The 17,687-nt window shown below is 47.1% G+C and overlaps 1 protein-coding gene across 1 annotated transcript in view; it reads left to right on the forward strand.

The window, feature by feature from the left end:
- Nucleotides 1-17,687, forward strand: part of SLC24A3 (solute carrier family 24 member 3) — an 88,390-nt gene that overhangs the window by 53,223 nt on the left and 17,480 nt on the right. The window contains exons 6-9 of the mRNA XM_041417118.1: nucleotides 8,163-8,237; nucleotides 13,059-13,084; nucleotides 14,644-14,697; nucleotides 16,283-16,416. Of these exons, the coding sequence (XP_041273052.1) occupies nucleotides 8,163-8,237; nucleotides 13,059-13,084; nucleotides 14,644-14,697; nucleotides 16,283-16,416 (289 nt within the window). The remainder of the gene's footprint in view (nucleotides 1-8,162; nucleotides 8,238-13,058; nucleotides 13,085-14,643; nucleotides 14,698-16,282; nucleotides 16,417-17,687) is intronic.

Raw genomic sequence — 17,687 nt, forward strand, 5'->3', positions numbered from 1 at the left:
CTTGTCTGGAACTAAGCAAGTGACTTAACTACATCTCCTAACATTTAGTGGTTGCTCTTGCCAGTGTGATGGTGTTGTGTTCCTTCTTGTCACTCCTCCTCCAGCTCTTGAGGCCTGAGAGGAATCTTTTACCAGATTCCTCTCTTGGGTTATGCATCCACCCATAGCTGCTTTCTGAGCATCCAGCTTTCTTGCAGTGGTTTTGATCCCTTCTCCTCTCCGCACTCCTCTGCTCTATGTCTCCTTCTCCTGGCTAATGTTAGCCATGCCAGGGAGGCACCTCTAGAGTTGGAGGAGTCTGCTCTGCAGCCAGGGAAATTGTATTTTCCACTGTTTTCATCTCCTCCTGAGATTTTGGATTGGAGGAATTAAAAAAGCAACAGTGGATGCAGGCTGCCCATGTGTTTGATGGCCAGACAAGAACCATCCCCTAAAGACTGCGTTTTCTAAACTAGCATCCACACTCTGAAAATCAGAGCTTTCAAATACAGCTTAAACTGGGCCTCTGCAGAAGCAGAACTTCACGTCTGGTGTGTATTGAGGTGTTTGACCAAAGCATGTTTGGAGAGAGAGCTCAAGTTTTCCCCGTGGATAGTGAATGCTGCCCATGTGCCTGTGGCAGTGAGCCTTAGAAGCTTCTCCTGCTTTCTTCTTGCAGCCTGTTTAAATATTCTGCATAGCACTCACACCTAGAGGAGGATTTCTCTTATTTCATCCAGGCAGTAGATGCAGCTTCTAAGCTGTAGATGGTTTCAGTATATGGAAATACGTTAGGAGCTCTTCTCACTCCCCACTTGCCTGTGCAGTGTGGGTTGGATGTGTCTGCAGCTGTTTCCTCTTATGTCCCTACACCTTGGACACCAGCACTTCTTGCAGGTAGGCCACTGCTAAGGCACATAACCCAGCTGTTGTTTTTTAGCTGCTGTGTCTGCTTTGCTTCCTCCTGACAGAGGGGGAACGAGTAGGTCAGGGAACACTGAGGGAGAACGAAATGGCAGCAGATGCAGCCCTTCAGTCAGTAATCCAGCAACGTTCACAGGAACACAGGCTGGATAGCAGCGAGGAGGCTGCTGTCTGCATTGTGATGGATTGCATCGGGCTTTTTCCATGCTTGCAAGCCAGCTGTGTATGGGGAGCTTGACCTTAGCCTGGGGTCCCCTCCAGGCCTTGGTCGTGCTGTCCTGTCTTCTCTCACGCTCATGTTTGTGCTTCTCAAGCTCTCCCCTCCTTCCCCTGCCCTCTCGCCGTCCTTGGCGGCAAGGACGCGGCATTCTCGGAAGCAGCCCTTGCTTAATTCAGCTCTCATTCAGGCCAGCACAAGCAGAGTTTGTTCAGTTTTGGACATTCCCCCATCCAGAGTCATCGTGTTTTCACAGCTCTGCTGCTCTCTCCTCGCCATCCTGTCCTCCCAGCACTGACCCACCGTGTTTTGCAGTGTTGCAGAGGAGGCTGAGAACTTCTTATGTGAGAGCAGTATAACTATGCAAGTCACTCCAGCATTACCATGTAATTTTGAATGTGCATGGCTTGATTTGTTAATTAGTATTTAACTGCTCTGTTTTTCGGTTGAGTCCAAGTTTCTCTATTTTACCTTTCCCCAGAAATAGACAGGATTCTCTGGATGGAGCAGGGGACCAGAAGTGCTGGCTTGTGCCACGGCTTTTCCAGTTACTGGTTCTGTCAAGGGGTCTGGCGTGTGGCAAGGCATCATTCCTCAACATACTGGAGCAGAAAAGGATGACTGTGACTGTCTGACCTGCCTCCTTCTTTTCCAGTGGGATTCTTTTACCTCAGGAATTACACTAAATTCAGCAAGTTCTCCTTTGTCCAGGTCACAGAACCCTTGTGCCAGCTGAGTTGCCTCTAGGAATTATCAGCTGCCATGGGTTATGTCAGTTATGCCTGTGTTAGGCATGTTGACCAGGACATTAAACAGAGTTTAATAACCTGGTAGAATGTTTTTTAATGAAGCAACTGGGACTTCTGTAATCTGTTTTATCCCACTTCTGCCATTCAGCTGGCTTGCATGCCTCTTAATCTTTTAAGCTTTAATTTCACTCACAACTCAGACTGCAGCCATTACTGACTTTTGGCTTTATGATTGCATTCATGAGCTTTTTTATTTTCTTCTCCTTGACTGCGGGGAAGTTTTAAAAGGTGAGAGTTGAAATCCTGTTGTTTTTTCTTTGTTGGTCTGTGAACATCAGTGGAAAATGTGTTAAACCTTGGGGAAGTAGTTTAAGGAGAACTTAATGCCAGCTGTTGGGAGTGTTCACTGCTCTCAGAGCCCAGGGCACGTTGGGTTTGGTGCTGGCAGTGTTCTGTAGTGACCATGAGCCTGCTCTGCAGACATGGGACAGACTAGTAGTGCAGAAGCCAAGGCTGTGGTTCTTGGGTACCTAAAGCTGCTGGCATGGCCGTGGTGTGTGAAAGCCCAGGAACAGGGAAAGCAGAGGGGGATGATGGCAGGATGCTGTGAAATATCAGGCAGCCTGTGAGGTGCTGAGACTGCAGCTGGGACAGAGAGGTGTGGATGGAGTTTCAGGATAGAGAGATACCATTAATTCAGAGATGCTTCCCAAGGCAATCAGAAGAGTTGCAAATGGATTCCTATCAGCACCAAACCAAGGCTACTTCCTAATTGTCACAAAAAAAATCACCATTTTCTGTTGAGTTTTCTCTGTCAAAAATTGACACACGCATCCAATAATGTGGATGTACCATTTGTAGGATATTTTCTCAAAATCATTTATAGTGCAAAAGCAAGGGAGATAATAAAATCTGGTTTTTACTTCTGGCGAGGACTGGCCAGTCTGAAGAGAGTGAGAGATGTTTACTCTGTGCACGCCTTCCTGTCTGCAGTTATCCTTGAATTCTGCTGTGGATCTTGTGGTCCAGCAGAGGCCTTGGGGTCCTGCTGCCTCAGCACTGTGGGAATCTGAGCTAAAGAGACATGCTGGTCCAAATAACTCATGGATGATTATAACCACCAGTTGAGCAGGGAAATATTTCTGGCTTTGTCCTGAGGTTTGGAGAGTGTCCGCTGTTTCCATTCTGAGAATGTCACATAGACAGATTGCTGCAGCAGTGATGAAAATATCAAGAGAGGCCTAAAAAAGCAAATATTCTTGGGGAAGTGATGAGAATAGATGGAGTTGGTGCACAGTGTACAGACTGGGAGCCAGAGTGACAATTGAGCTCTGCAGAGAATGGCAAACCAGAGGTGAAATTAGGGGGCTGGTAATTGAAGGAGGCTTTCCTCACAGTGGGTCCCTTAGATCATGGCTGCTTTAGCTGCCTGAGAGAGACAGATACATTTAGGCCTGGATTTTTCTTTGGCCTGACCTGTGCTCGTATTTGGTGCTTTGCTGTAGGTGGGAGCTGTGGTTAGTATTGGTCAAAGCCTCAAGCAAGCCCGAATGCTGCATCATGAGGCCCTGGGGTCTTTGGCCAAAATTATGGTCTGGAGACTGAGCTGGATCCTTGTAGTGTCCTGGAATATTCAGACATGACCACGGGGTATAGAGGGAGTGTCATTTAGTCCAGGACATCCTGCTGTGCTGTCATTGCCAGCTCAGAGCCCTCTGGCTGATGCTGGCTGCCTGCTGGAAAGCCTGCCTGGTTTTCCTGGGGTTCTGCACAGGAAAGCAATGGCTTTCCATGCAGAAGTCTGTCTAAAAGGTCTGCTGTGGCAGAGTGGTTCAGTGTGCCAGGAGGGGGTGTGGGATCAGGACTCCTGCTGTGCTGGGAGATGGCACCTCTGGGATCCTGTTGGACCTGCTTGGCTGATTCTCTGTCCAAATTATGGATTTGTCAAAAGTGCCACCAGGAACCCACCACCCTCCAAACCAAGTCCTGCATGTGTCTCCCAGGACAGGTGCAGAGGCTCCACAATGGCTTCTTGCTGACAGCCACAGGTGGATCTACGGCCTAATTTAATGTAAAGATGAGTACAAATAAGGCAGTGTCACACTCTCCCATTAATCTGTGATGCTTCACTGATACCTTGACCAGTGAGAATGAGCAGGCAGGTGGCTGAATCCTTGGAATTACCTGAGCTGAGCAAAATAGTCACCTGCAAAGTTTAAAGGCAGAGCTAGAGCCCTTTTTATTTTTGTATAATTCTGAATGCATAATACATGGATTAACCACAAACTATGGCCAGCTGTTTCCTTGAAAGTCTGTCCCAGACCTCCACCTGAGTTCACTGCTTCCTGTAACAGTGGCCAGCACTTGGTAGTTTCTCTTGCTTTGGCATGAGATCCTGCTGTGCTACCACAGGACTAATTTGAAATTGCCTTGAGGGTTTGCAGAACGGTGGTGTCGGGAGCACAGCCCTTTCTGGAGGGGACCCCAGCAGGCTTCAGAAGGCCCCTCCTTGGCTCCGAGGGCAGCTCCTGCAAACCAGGAGCAGGGTGTGAGGAGGTTCCACGGCACAGCTGGCTGCAGCTCACCCAGAGGGCTGACACAGCGCGCTGCCTGCTGTGGGCCAGGGGCTTGTGAGGGATCACAGCGAGCAGCAGCTTTTCAGGCAGCACAGACCAGCGCTGGAAAGCCAGATCCCTGCATCTGCTAGGGGGGTGTAAGGGCTTCCCTAATCACTTCTGTGCAGTCCACATCAAAGAGGGGCTGCATGAAGACTGACCCAGATTCTCTGCTCCTGGATGCCTTTTGATGGTGGTGGATTCACTGCTGGCACATCTCTGTTGACCTCCATGGACTCTTATGGCTAATCACTTGCAGGGATTGTCTTTAATCTCTTGACACCCTAGTCCAAGCATTCCTGCCTCTCCACATCAGCAAATTAGGTTATTAGCTCTTAATACCACAAAATCTAGACCTTCTGTGCCAGAGGGTAACAGAGAAACAAGATTAGGGAGATTGCTTCCAAAGCCTAGCATTTCCCAGCAGTGTTAGTAGCTGATCAGCACTTGAGAATGTCAAGCAAAGAGCCAGCCATGAGATGAGAAAAACCCTCAAAACAATTCAGGGTGAAGAAGATCCCTGAAGAAAATGGATGTGATTGCATGCTTCTCCTGGAAGTTTAGCAGCCAGAATACCCAGGAGTGCACGTGCCTGTGGGCTCCTGCAGCAGGAGCACAGACATCCTTGCTGAGGGAGCAGCAGCCCTGTTCTGCCACATGTGCTTTGTCTCGGGCCCGTTGCTGCTGTGGGCAGAGCAGGCTGGAAAACAGCCAGCTGGGGGGCCTCTGCTGGTGGATATCTCCTGGATGGGAGAAGAGCTTCCATGCTCCCAAGAGCAGAGAAACAATTTGGATGAGCAGAAGAGAGAAGGGTCAGTTTTACAGAGGATAAAGGGTGGAGTCCTAGGATGAAGCATGGGGCATATTGCCATTGAGGTCCTGGTTGCCCTGAGCCAACTTCAGTGCTACAGGAAGCAGGCACCAGTGTCTGATTTTAGGGGAGATTTTCCCTCTGGTGGCTGATTTCTACATATGTGCTAAGTGGGGGAGGTGGTGTGTGCTGCATAGGGCCATGGCTTCATGAGTTACAAACCTCAGAAATCAAGCTGGAACTGAGAAAATCTTGATTTTTGTGCTCTCCAGCCCATCAAAAAGGGAAGTAAGCATTGAGTAGTAAATTTTATATGTAGGATTTTGCAGGGTGAAGGTTGACCTGTGAGGAACCAGGTAGCTACTATGGGTAAGTTTACCCTTAGGACTGGTGCTGTAGCATGCAGGGGAGCAGGCTGTGTGTGTCTTGTGTTGAGCCATCAAGGGATGCTCTTGTACAAGCCTTGATTTGACTTCAGAGCTCTTCAGCTCACATGAACTAGGTTCAGTCCCCAATAAGTGGTCAAGGGACAGCTAAGAGGCACTTGTCTGGTGCTTGGATTTCTGGTACTCACTTCAAAAGGAGGAAACATCACTGCACTGACAATCAGTGGCTCTACAGATGCCTCCTTATGCTCCACTCCGCAGGACCAGCTCACTGCTGGGTTACAATATGACAGTATTACTGATTTAAAACTCAAATTTGATCATGTTTTTACCCAAGCTGATTGCTTTCCTGATTCCTTTTCTGCCTTGTTAGTCTGTAGTTTCAGTAGTTTCCAGCATGTTAAGATTTATGTGGAGTCCTTGGTGGCTGCAAGGCACAATTTAGGCCTTCAGGAGCTCGGTAGTTCTGCCTCAGGACGTGGTTCTGACCAGCAGGGTGAGCGCTGCTGTTGCTCTCAGTGCTCATGAGCTCCTTTCACCCTCCGTGCATGGTTGCCCTTATGTGTGTGGCTTCCCTGTATCACATGGATCAAAATGGCTGAGAAACTTCAGCTAGGTGACTTGGGCCCTAAAGATGTCTGAGATTTAACTATCCAACAGTTACTGCTTCAGGGAGACCCACTCTGATGTCTGTGAAACGTGAGCAGCCTGTACCGGTGCTAGGCATGAGCACGTTCCCCTACAATCCAATCTGGAATCAGCACAAGAGTCCTTGTGATTCCCACAGGATCCTGGTCTGTCAGTTCTGTGCAGTAGCTCCTTGCTAGAAAGCTGCATTTAGGCATCTGGATCTTACTGTGCTCGTTCAGGTGCCTGAGGAAAATTCCTTGGGAAAACATTACCCTGCACATTCAAGTAGAATATCAAAGAAGAGGAGGAAGACTACCTTGACTCCTTGTCGCCAGGCACCTTGCTTTCACAGGTCTGCTGTGCTGCATGGTGACACCCCTTAGGCCAGGGACAGAGGTTATGAGACAGAGCCCTTTCCTGTGGGGGCTGTCCTCTGCTTCAGAATTGCGACTTCTGTGTGCAGAGCTGAAGTTTACAGCTGTAAAATCCCCACCATGCTGAGGCAAGTGCAGAGGACCTTAAGCAGCATCCTGAAAGCTGAGTGGAATAATGTCCAAACATTCTGTAAACTTTCTTGCATAATTTGCTCAGAATTCTCAGAATGAAGGGGCACACTGATGTAGAATGTGAGATTTAACTGAGGATCTCTGAAAAGAATTATGAACCCAACTCCATGTTCCTATATTTGGAAATTTCCATCAAAAAGCATCTCCATTTATCTATGTCTGTGTGTTGTGAAATGTATTGTCAGCTGGTAGGAATCTGGTTTGACCCAAGGGCTTTAAAAGCCTGCTTTTTTGCGTCATGTAGGAGTTTCCAACAGGTAAATGGTTGCATAAAGAGATTTTACACTAGGCATAATTTACATCAATTTTTTAGAAAACCATGCTATTAAGAGACTGTAGAGATTTTTCAGGTATAATGGTCAGTATCTTTTTACAGCATTTGTTTCATTAGCAGTTTTGGAAAATTCCAATATTGGAGAAATTTGGGAAACTATTTTTGCTGACAGTGAAATAGAACTGAAAATGATGTTACTGTTCATGTGACTGAGTTCATGCGTAAGTATGACTGGAGGGTACAGTCAGAAAATTAATATATGTGTTCAGATCCAAATCAGTGAAAATGGACCATCTCTCATCTTCCTCCTTCAGCTATACACCTTTGAAGGATGTAATCCAGAATGTTTGAAATGCACTCCAGAACTGGGAAATACTGATTTGAGGAGAAGCTTTTACTGAGGGGACTTCCTAGAGCTGCAAAATATAGAATCATACTGAAGATGTTACCTCCAAATGACTGCTTTTAATCTGGCCTTTTGAATACTATTAATGAAATTAAAGATTAGCTCATTCACTGGTATTTTCTTCTAAGATCTGAGTTGCAGGCTCATGCAGCCTGCAGTGAGAATTCTTCCTCATTTCTGTGGCTTTGGAAGGTGACAAGTGACATGAACTGCACAGTGATCCCTTTTTATTCTCCAATGCGTGCAAATTCCTGGGTTTTGTTCGTAACACTTTGCTGGAGTGTTGACTTGAGTGTCTGTCCCAAAACCTGTGTAGATGCACACAGAGCTGCTGGAGTGTTGACTTGAGTGTCTGTCCCAAAACCTGTGTAGATGCACACAGAGCTGCTGGAGTGTTGACTTGAGTGTCTGTCCCAAAACCTGTGTGATGCACACAGAGCTGCTGGAGTGTTGACTTGAGTGTCTGTCCCAAAACCTGTGTAGATGCACACAGAGCTGCTGGAGTGTTGACTTGAGTGTCTGTCCCAGTCTGGGCACACACTGCTGCTGTGGTAGCCGTGCTGGTGAGAGCCTGGCTGACACCCTGTCTCTGCCTGTTTCCCCAGGTTGTTGCGCTGTCGTCATGGAGTCTCTTGAGAGATTCTATCTACTACACACTGTCTGTTGTTGCACTCATCGTGGTAAGTTTCTGAAGATTTTTCATCTGTGGGAGCCCATGTCTCCTGCTGCCTCTAAAGGGAACCTGCCATGGCGTAACAGTCGTGTAGCTGAGATCCCAGCTCGAGCACTCACGGGGATTTCTGCTTGTGGAAAACTGCTCGTGGGCTCCCTGGTTCTGCTGGGAAGCTTGGTCTGAGTGTAGGAGATGGAGGAGTGTCTGGGGAGCCCAGAGGGAAAGCTGGGGCAGGGCGTGGTGGCCCAGTGCAGACATGGGGAGCAGAGCTAAACCCACATTCCGGGCAGCCCTGCAGTGGGGGGGTCAGTGCTCTCCTGGCCTTGGTGACTTGCTGAAATGCGTATCACTACCCTGTAAGGGGGCAGCACTTGTGCCCAGAGGAGAGAGATCCTGAACAGCTACTACAAAACCTTCAGGTTAGTTTTCCACACATAATAGAGGCAGGTTTAGTGCATGCTGACAGCAAGTCCTCAAACAAAAACTACACTTTCAGCAGTTCTTGGTGCTGTGCCTATCCCAATTTTCATCAGGCTCAGAAAATGCTCCAAATCTCTCAGAAATGGGCTATTCTGTGAAAAAATTTTGGCACAAGAGTTTAATAAAGACGCTGCTGTCATTTTAATATTACCTTTGCAACCAATACCAAACAGTGCCAGGAAATGTAAAAATTTAATTTTCAGGCAGCAGTTGCATGTCTTTTTTTCCCCCCACCCTAGCATAGTACCCTAGATTCCCTAAGACAGGAAGAGTGATTTTGGGAAGTTAACTTCCATATGTCAGTAAGAAGGGCTTAAGAGTCAGAAGAGGGTTGCTTGCAGTCTGGGTTACTTTGGTTAGTGTGTTTCAGCAGTGGGTTTTGGTTTGTTTCTTGCTGAACAAGCCCATGTTTCCAGATATACTTGGTACCTGCAAAGGCCTCTATCTGCCTTATCCCAAACAGGGAATCTTTCTCAACCTGTTTGTACTTTTATTCCCTGTACTGCAAGGCCAGCCATTTTGTACCTGGTGAAAAATAACTTTTCTACATAATTACTAGCAATGAGCTGCAAAACAAAAAGCCTTTTTTTTTTTTGTTTTGTTTTGACAGCTTGACAGTAACCTCATTCCAAAACGTGTTGCTAAACAGCAAACAGAGCCACACATACTAATTGTAGTGAATTCCATTGCCCAAGCTTAAAGACATCCAGCAGGCATTCTCTTAGTTCACTCCACAGGAAGCACAGATGTGGGCATCTGCCTGGCATCTGGCCTCCTGGTGCTTGGATTGGACATTTCATTTATTGCATGGAGGCAGACAAGTTGAAAATCGTTTGATTCTGTCATCAGTTTTAAATTCTTTAAGCAAGGCAGGGTTTTTTCATGGCTGGTTCATCCCTGTGGTTGTCAGCTGCGTCAGGATGTGGAGAACAATTCTCTACTCTTTGTGTCCCTGAAATTCCTATATACTATTTCTGTGTCATGAGGAAGTTGTATGGCTTGCAGAGCAGACATCTCTGTTACCCCTAAGACTTCTATACTTTATTTCTGTATAAGCTGTTCTTGGTAATTACAGAACTGAGAGTCCTTTTCTTTTGGGACTGTACCCCATAATACCAGGACACGTTTTTTTTTTTCCCTAAGCTGTGAGTTAGCTTCTCTCCAGCTGTATGCCCACTCTTCTGCTCATCTTATCAGTGATGGAGTTCAAGACCCTCCAGGCAGCCAGGGTAGCAGGGTGGTGACACTCCAGGCATCAGCAGAGACTTGAAGGCGTTGCCTGAATTTTTATTCCCGTGTTACAGCACTACCTGGCTAATTTGGCTAGGGAGAGGTGGAGCACATCCCAGGGCTTTCAGTGTTACTCCATAACAATCATTGCAAATGACTTAGACACCTATTAGGGGAAAGCAGAGAAAGATGGGAGGGAGGGAGGGAGGGAGGGAAAATGTTTTAAGTCTTTAAAGGTTTAGCTTCCTGCTAGCTGACCTACCAACCCTTTTGTATGCAATATTTCTCCCCAGTTGATAGTGCACAAGAATTTCTCCTTTTAGAGTCGAACTCTGCTTCAGTTTAAGAAGTTTCTCCTTGCCTTCACTCACCCAGGAACCTCTGGCTTCCCAGTGTCTCTAATTTTTCCTTTCCTTTTAAGACAGAATCAAATGGAGGTGGCAGGACCTCAATTGTTCCTCAAATTCTGACTCTCTAGTCCCCCATAGGTTTAGGTGGGAGATGAGCTACAGGCTCTGCAGAGCACAGCATAACCTGCTTGTGGTTCCTCCTCCATCAATCTCTAGTCCCCCATAGGTTCAGGTGGGAGATGAGCTACAGGCTCTGTGCAGAGCACAGCATAACCTGCTTGTGGTTCCTCCTCCATCAGATTTGTGTGCTCCTTTGAGAAGATGCTTCAGTGCTTTGTGTGCAGGGATAATTTTTCCATATGAGGGCATTGAGACTTCTCTGCAGCTGGAATAGAGTCATCAATCTTGAAGAATTATATTGTTTGTAGAAGTTTGTTCTCATGGCATTTTAAACAATGGCCTGTGGTGCTGTGTTAAAAGTTGCACTCCACTGGTATCTTTACTAATCATAAATACACCTGAGGGGAAATAAATATATTCCTTCCGTTGCTGAGATACAGCAATTTAAAAAAGCTTGATACTGTGCTGGGTAAATCAATATGACTTTGTCTCTGTTTGCACTAGAAAAGGAAAGAAATAGAAATTTCTCGTAAGAAATAGAGCAGTATAGATTCACCTGTTTGCTGCTCCAGGCCATTTGATGAGAGAGAGTGAACTCTGAACCACAGAGGTTAGAAGTAGATATAAACCACATTTACTGTGCTTAATTCATCTTGATTTAGCCCTATGATTTTTAAAAACTTTTTAATAATATTACAATGCTACCTTGTCTTCTAGTAGAGTTTAGCAAAACTTATTCCTTAATCTGTTGAAAGGAAAAAGATGCCTGTGTGTCTTAACTTGAAGGGACATGGTCAGAGTCATTAGAGGCAAAATTGAGGTGGATGCTATTTTTAGACACAGAAGCCAGTGCACACGCTTTCACATCCCATCACACCAAACATTGTAACCTAAAACAGGCCTTGTCAGATTAGATCATGGTGACTGGGAACTGTAATTTACAATGTCTTGCGGTCGTGTTTTCTTCCAGTAACCAGCATAGCCCTTGCCTCGTGCCGGCTGTCACACAGGAGTTGCTATTTACGGCTTTATGGCCAAGGGGAAGTGTTCACTGTGCTTTCAGGGCCTCGTTCCTTTTCCCTCCTGTTTCCGTTCCTTTTCCCTCCTGTTTCCCTGGAGCACAGCCGTGGATCTGTAATCCCTGGTGCGGGCATGCATTTCCCCGCTGGTGCTTTGGAAGGGCCGAATAGACCTCAGCCTGTCACTGAGGCCACCAGGGCTGTATGCAATTCCAGCTCCAGCCTCCTGTGGAGGCACCAGCCTCCAGCACCAGCCGTGCTGCAGCCATTCCACTGCGGTGGGAGGAGAACTGGAGGCACGGGGAGTAGCAGGGCTGGTGGAGCACAGCAAGAGGAAGGGCCTGGTCCTGTGAGCCTTCAGGCACTGCCAATGTGAGCCTTCAGCCGCTGCCAGTGTAGGCCCTTCCCTCACCCCTTGCCATGGTGCTGCTGCTTCCTTCACAACCCGCACCATGGCGCTGGTTTTCCCTTGACGCCCCTCAGCTAGGCACTGGTTCTTCCCTCACACACCTCAGCATGGTGCTTGTCCTTCCCTCACACCCTTCAGCACGGTGCTTGTCCTTCCTTCACGCACCTTCCCTCATACCCCTCACCATGGCGCTGGTCCCTCCCTCACACACCTTCTCTCACAGCCCTCAGCATGGCGCTTGTCCTTCTCTCACACCCCTTCCCTCACAAGCCCTCACCATGGCGCTGGTCCTTCTCTGACACACCTTCTCTCACGCCCCTCAGCATGGCGCTGGTCCTTCTCTCACACCCCTTCCCTCACAGCCCTCACCATGGCGCTGGTCCTTCTCTCACACCCCTTCCCGCACACCCCTCAGCATGGCGCTTGTCCTTCTCTCACACCCCTTCCCTCACAGCCCTCAGCATGGCGCTGGTCCTTCCCTCACACACCTTCCTTCACGCCCTTCACCATGCTGCTGGTCCTTCCCTCACACACCTTCTCTCACACTCCTCAGCATGGCGCTTGTCTTTCCCTCATGCCCCTTCCCTCACAGCCCTCACCATGGCGCTGGTCCTTCCCTCACGCCCCTTCCCTCACAGCCCTCAGCATGGCTGGTCCTCCCCTCAGGGAGAAGCACATTCCTTGCCTGGGGAGCAGCGCAGCACTGTTGGGGAAGCCACAGTGCCTGTCCATCAGCAGGTGTGCCAAAGGGGCTGTCAGCAGCTACAGTCAGCTGGGGTGACGGTCACCCTCAGGTGATGGGAACAGTACCCTGGGCCCAGCAGGACATGGCAGCAGCTGCAGAGCTTGCTGTGGATCTGCTGGTGGGTCACTCGGCGTCCAGCCGGGAGCAGCAGGGGGGAGGCCATGTCCGTGAGACAGCCAGGTGGGTCGGAGTGGCGCAGCCCTGTCTCTGGCTCACCACTGCTTTCCCTCCAACTGCTGCACAAGGATCCAGTGGCATTTGGGAAAGGAGTACCTGCTAGCCTTGACTAAGTGAGAGAAACTAAGGGTTAAGAAGTTCAAAGGCTGGGCAGGAGGGCAGTGCCAAAATACACCTGAGATTGATGCCATTGCCACGAGCCCTGGCTTGCTTTACTCTCTCCCCTGCCTCAGGTGATGTGCTGTTTTCAACTGTGGTTTTGTGTATAACGTGCTATTTTTAAATCTTTTCTCCACAGTTTATTTATGATGAAAGAGTTTCCTGGTAAGTGAACCCCTTTTCTTTTCATTTTTTCTGGTTATGCCACAAAAGCTGCCATAATTAGTGTTTATGAGCAGGAGAAAGCGAAAAAGTTCTGCAGAGCAGCTATTTGCTGCTGTGTGTTAAACGTCAGCACAAGACAGGCTAGAATAAGTAATTTTTTGAGCTAGAGAAGAAAGCCCAGGAGAATAAGACTGTTCCTGGTACAATGGCAGCAGTCAGTGCCCTCTGCATGCCCTACAGCAGTCTGGGGATGACAGTGTGCTCAGCAGAGCTGTGGATGTGCAACAAAGAGCCACCTAAGCAGTCATAAATAAGTGTATAGTTGAATTTTTCATAATTTAGTGAATAGCCAGTTAAAAGAAATTTTAAAAAGATCCCTATTAATGTGCTAAAGAGCAGTGCAGTAGGTATGGTAGTTTAGGAGGGCTGCAGATACTTTTCAGTTGCTTTGGTCTCATGGTTTTGTTTCTGGCATATCCCAGAGGTGATGTGGTGACATCTGGAGGTGACTGTGGAGGTGACAGCGTTGGCTTTGTTGTCACTCCCAGCTGGTGTCATTTGGATTACGAGCACTAGGGAGCGTCAGGCTGCTTGGGCTGGTGTTTTCCCTCACTGGCTCTTGCCCATTTCAGAGGCAGGTTTCAAACACCCATTCTTCGCTCTGGCCTGGTTTTCTTTGTTGATTTTTGTGTGTTTTTTTTTAACTGAAATTCACTCGAAGGACAGTTATATTTAACTGTGGTCTTAATAAAAAAAAAACAAAACACAACACAGAAGCTGAGTGTTGAATCTTAAGAAGCAGGGAATGAGACATTGATATAGTTAGTGCAATATCTCAAGATCCTTGTGGAGAAAATGTTCCATGAGTTTAGCATACAGTAGTTTGATAATGGATGATTTCCACAGGGACTAGCAGTTTTCCATGGGGAACTAATCAGAATACTGCATTTTGGAGAGTGAAAAAGATCACCTAGAAACAAGCTCTGAAAGTCATGCTGTAATTTGTTTTCGTACAAATTTCATTATTCCATTAGTTTGAAACAGCAGAGGGGAAAAAACCTGTCAGTATCTAATCAGCAGTTTGAACTGCTGCCTGCTGCATTCTCAGCACTCATGCAGCAGCAGTAGTGGCAGAGCAGCTGCCCCTTGCTCAGGTTGTCTCAGCACAATTGGCTTTTCAAAGCTCAGCATCCTGCTCTACACTCCTGCAGGCAGAGCAGGGTGGCTGATCCCCTCCCTTGGCCACATCTGTGGTTATTGTCCTTATGGAAATGTTGGTGGTCCTTGGGTGTGCCATTTGCTCGCTGAACTCCTGGGTTTTGTCACTTGTTCTTAGCTGACCGGTCAGTTTGGCCAAGTAAAAATCACAGAAGTCAAGAAAACAAAGAAGGATGTGTGAGCCATTTCTCTTTTTTTAATAGAGGAATGTTAAGGCAGCCCAGGAGGGTCAAGCCTTTCTGCACTCTTGTGGTGTGTCAGAAACACAGGGGAGTGGCTGAACAGGGGCCACTGATGCCATGCCCTGCTCTGATGTGTTTATGTGTTGCTCTTGTTTCCAGGTGGGAGTCCTTAGTCTTAGTGCTGATGTACATCATCTACATCTTCATAATGAAGTAAGTCAAATGTGCCCTCAGCTTATCTAAATTCTAAGGCTCCTTGCTCCCCTTGCCTCACCTAGCCCTTACTACAAGAAGAAGAAACAGCCTCCAGTTCTGCCAGAGGAGGTTTAGCTTGGCTGTTAGGGAAAATTTCTTCACCAAAAGTGTTGTCAGATGCAGGAACAGGCTGCCCAGGCCAGTGCTGGAATCACTATCCCTGAAGGGGTTTAAAAGATGTGCACATATGGTGCTTAGGGACATGGCTTAGCGGTGGGCTTGGCAGTGCTGAATTAACACTGGACTTGATGATTGTGGAGGTTTTTTCCAACCTAAACTATCCTGTGAATCCGTGCTTTATGGATCTCGTCCTGTGTGAACTGACCAAGGCTAACAGCAGACGTGGCAGAGCAGAGACCTAGATCCATTCTCAAGTCCCACCAAAACAGTCTCTTCTGACTTCACTTCAGCATCTCCACTCAGAAATAAGCAGCAGTGAGATTCGAGTCCACTTTTCATGAGTGTGAAGCTCTGTGGCAGTTCTTGCTTGCCTGGAGATCCGTGATAAAACTACAGCAAGGTTGGCAGGGATTTTCTGAGCATCTGGCTTGTGTGGCTTCTGCCACACAAGTTCTTGGTAGTAAAACTGGTCTTTTCTGCTGTTTTGTTCACCTCCTCCTGTCTTGTTTTCAAAAGCCAGTGCAAAGGAAACCCAGATTCAAACTGGAACATTCAACAAAACCTTCCAGCTGCCAAACACACCAGTGGTCTTGTCTCCACAAGTAAGACTAGAGATTTGTTTTGAAATGATGAACAGAGTAATATTGTGAGAGCACTTCTCAGTGAGAACAGCAAAACACTCAGACTGGCTAAAGGGAACACAAGTCAGAATTCATCTATTAATTAGGAATTTTGACATGGAGGGTAGCTTTTTACTCTTGGAGCAATTAACTGACCAGCAAGACAGTTGTAATGTGTGCAGTTTGGGGTTTTTTTGGGTTTGTTTTTTTTTTTTTTTTTCCTAAAAACAACGTTGTAATGTGAACAGGCTTTTCATACTTGTTTGGATATAGCTTGAAAGGTTGTCAGCCTAGTTAGGGACCTCTGCCAGGTGTTTATAGGGTTCTGTCCTTTCCTCTGAGTGTCACGGGGAGAGCCTTGGCTCATATTTGTGTCAGCTCCCAGATGCTCCAAGAAGCAAGGATTATTCCCCACCCCTGCCAAAGCTGAGATGAATTTAGCATAAGGTGTTGTCTTTCTGGGTTGAGTCCTCCCAATAAAATAATGCTGATAATCAGGAGTGATTGTGTGGTAAAAAAAATGTACTTGGATGATGACAAGCAAAGGTTACTCATGATACAGAATATTCATCACACCTAACACATAAACATGCATTTCATTCAAGATCCATGGCTTCTATATTTCATAGCCTTCTGGGTATAGAGAGACTGTGTGATGTACAATTTAGCTGGAGCTCTGGGAGCCTCCTTAAAACCAGAGTAGTTTACTTCCCTCCCTTAGCTGTATTGCACAGGATACAAGGCTAGGAAAAGAAGACTGTCAGGAATTAAAGGTACATCCTGAGTTTGTTTCGTTTGTGCAGGTACAACTCAAGCATACATCACTTCTTTGAGAGGAAGACAAAAAACTCTGCAAATATGGTGAATGGTTTAGCAAGTAACACAGAGATGGATGACAACAGCAACTGTGATGCCACAGTGGTGTTACTAAAGAAAGGTAACTGTTCCAGTAAGTCACCCTGTCGCTTGCATCATTCTGGGTGTTCTCTCCCTGCTCACACAGTGGGAACTGCTGCTCTCTTGTAATCCACGAAGCAGTAGGGGGCAGGTCGTCCTTTTGAAACCCCTCTCCCAGATGGGGATCATGGTGTGGTGATCCCAGCCACCACAGTCCATGCCACTGGAGGTGGCTGAGGCCTCTTGTGGCTGATTCTTGCTGCTGGGTTAGTTGCTTGGCTGCAAGGACTCCTTCAAGCCCAGGGGCTGCTTATCTAGCTTGTTACAGCAATTTTAATTTCTCCTGTGGGCGCTGTTACTCTGCACTGAAGTTGCCCATTTACAGCATGTCCAGTTAAATTTAACTCCACTCCAAAGGGACATGAACTGAGCAGGAAAAAAGGCCCTACTTAGACCAGTGTACATTTACCCCCAGTGAAGGAAGGCTGGGAACTCTCTGTGGGTCTGGGTACTGTGCTCTTACTGCACATGCTGGCTTTACCATGCCCAACTTTTCCATGTAAGTGGTCTTTAAGGGTATTTCACTTTGGCTGAAATCTGTTCCAGTTTGACTTTAGTCATGATCATGTATAAAAATGGTTGTATTTCTTCAGCTTAAAAAAATACCCCCATCCCATAGCTCAGCAACAGTTGTTCAATGTCTGCATTTGCAGGGATGTCCTAAACTCTATTCACAGTGGATTTATTTTGTCTTTAAAGCAGTCAACAAGCATGTGCAGCATCTGCTTGGGGTGGATATGTACCTGTTCTCAGGAATAACGCCTCCCGTTTTCCTGATGCACTGACTTAGCCTGAGAAGAAGCTCCATCTTGTCAAAATCAGTCCTGGTCTCTGACCACAGATGGGCTGCCTCTTTTGTTTATCTAGTCTATCAAAAAACCCCAACCAACCAACCTTCAAATAGGTCTTTTTCCTGCAAATGGGGCTTGAGAGGCATAGTCTGTATACAGTAAGCAGTTAAGCATGAAATGTAGAGTGGTTTATTTGCATCTGCAAATGAGTCTGACTGCTCTCAGTTACAGGCCTGTTGCAGAGGGAAGGTTGTCAGCAGTGCTGTGCAGTCTGATTTGGGGAAGCTGCTTTTTTGGGGAGGGCTCTCTATTGCCTGGAGCTCTCCACAGCAGAACTATGCTGGCAGTTCTGCACTAGGAGAGCTGGATTGGGAAAACTCAGTGAGCACAAGCTCAGGCCTTGCACATCCAACTTTACCCATTGGTTTAGATGTTCCCACAATGGGTTTTTTGCATACTC

Source organism: Onychostruthus taczanowskii, unplaced genomic scaffold (assembly GCF_017590055.1).
Source record: "Onychostruthus taczanowskii isolate IOZ18803 unplaced genomic scaffold, ASM1759005v1 scaffold55, whole genome shotgun sequence".
NCBI lineage: Eukaryota > Metazoa > Chordata > Aves > Passeriformes > Passeridae > Onychostruthus > Onychostruthus taczanowskii.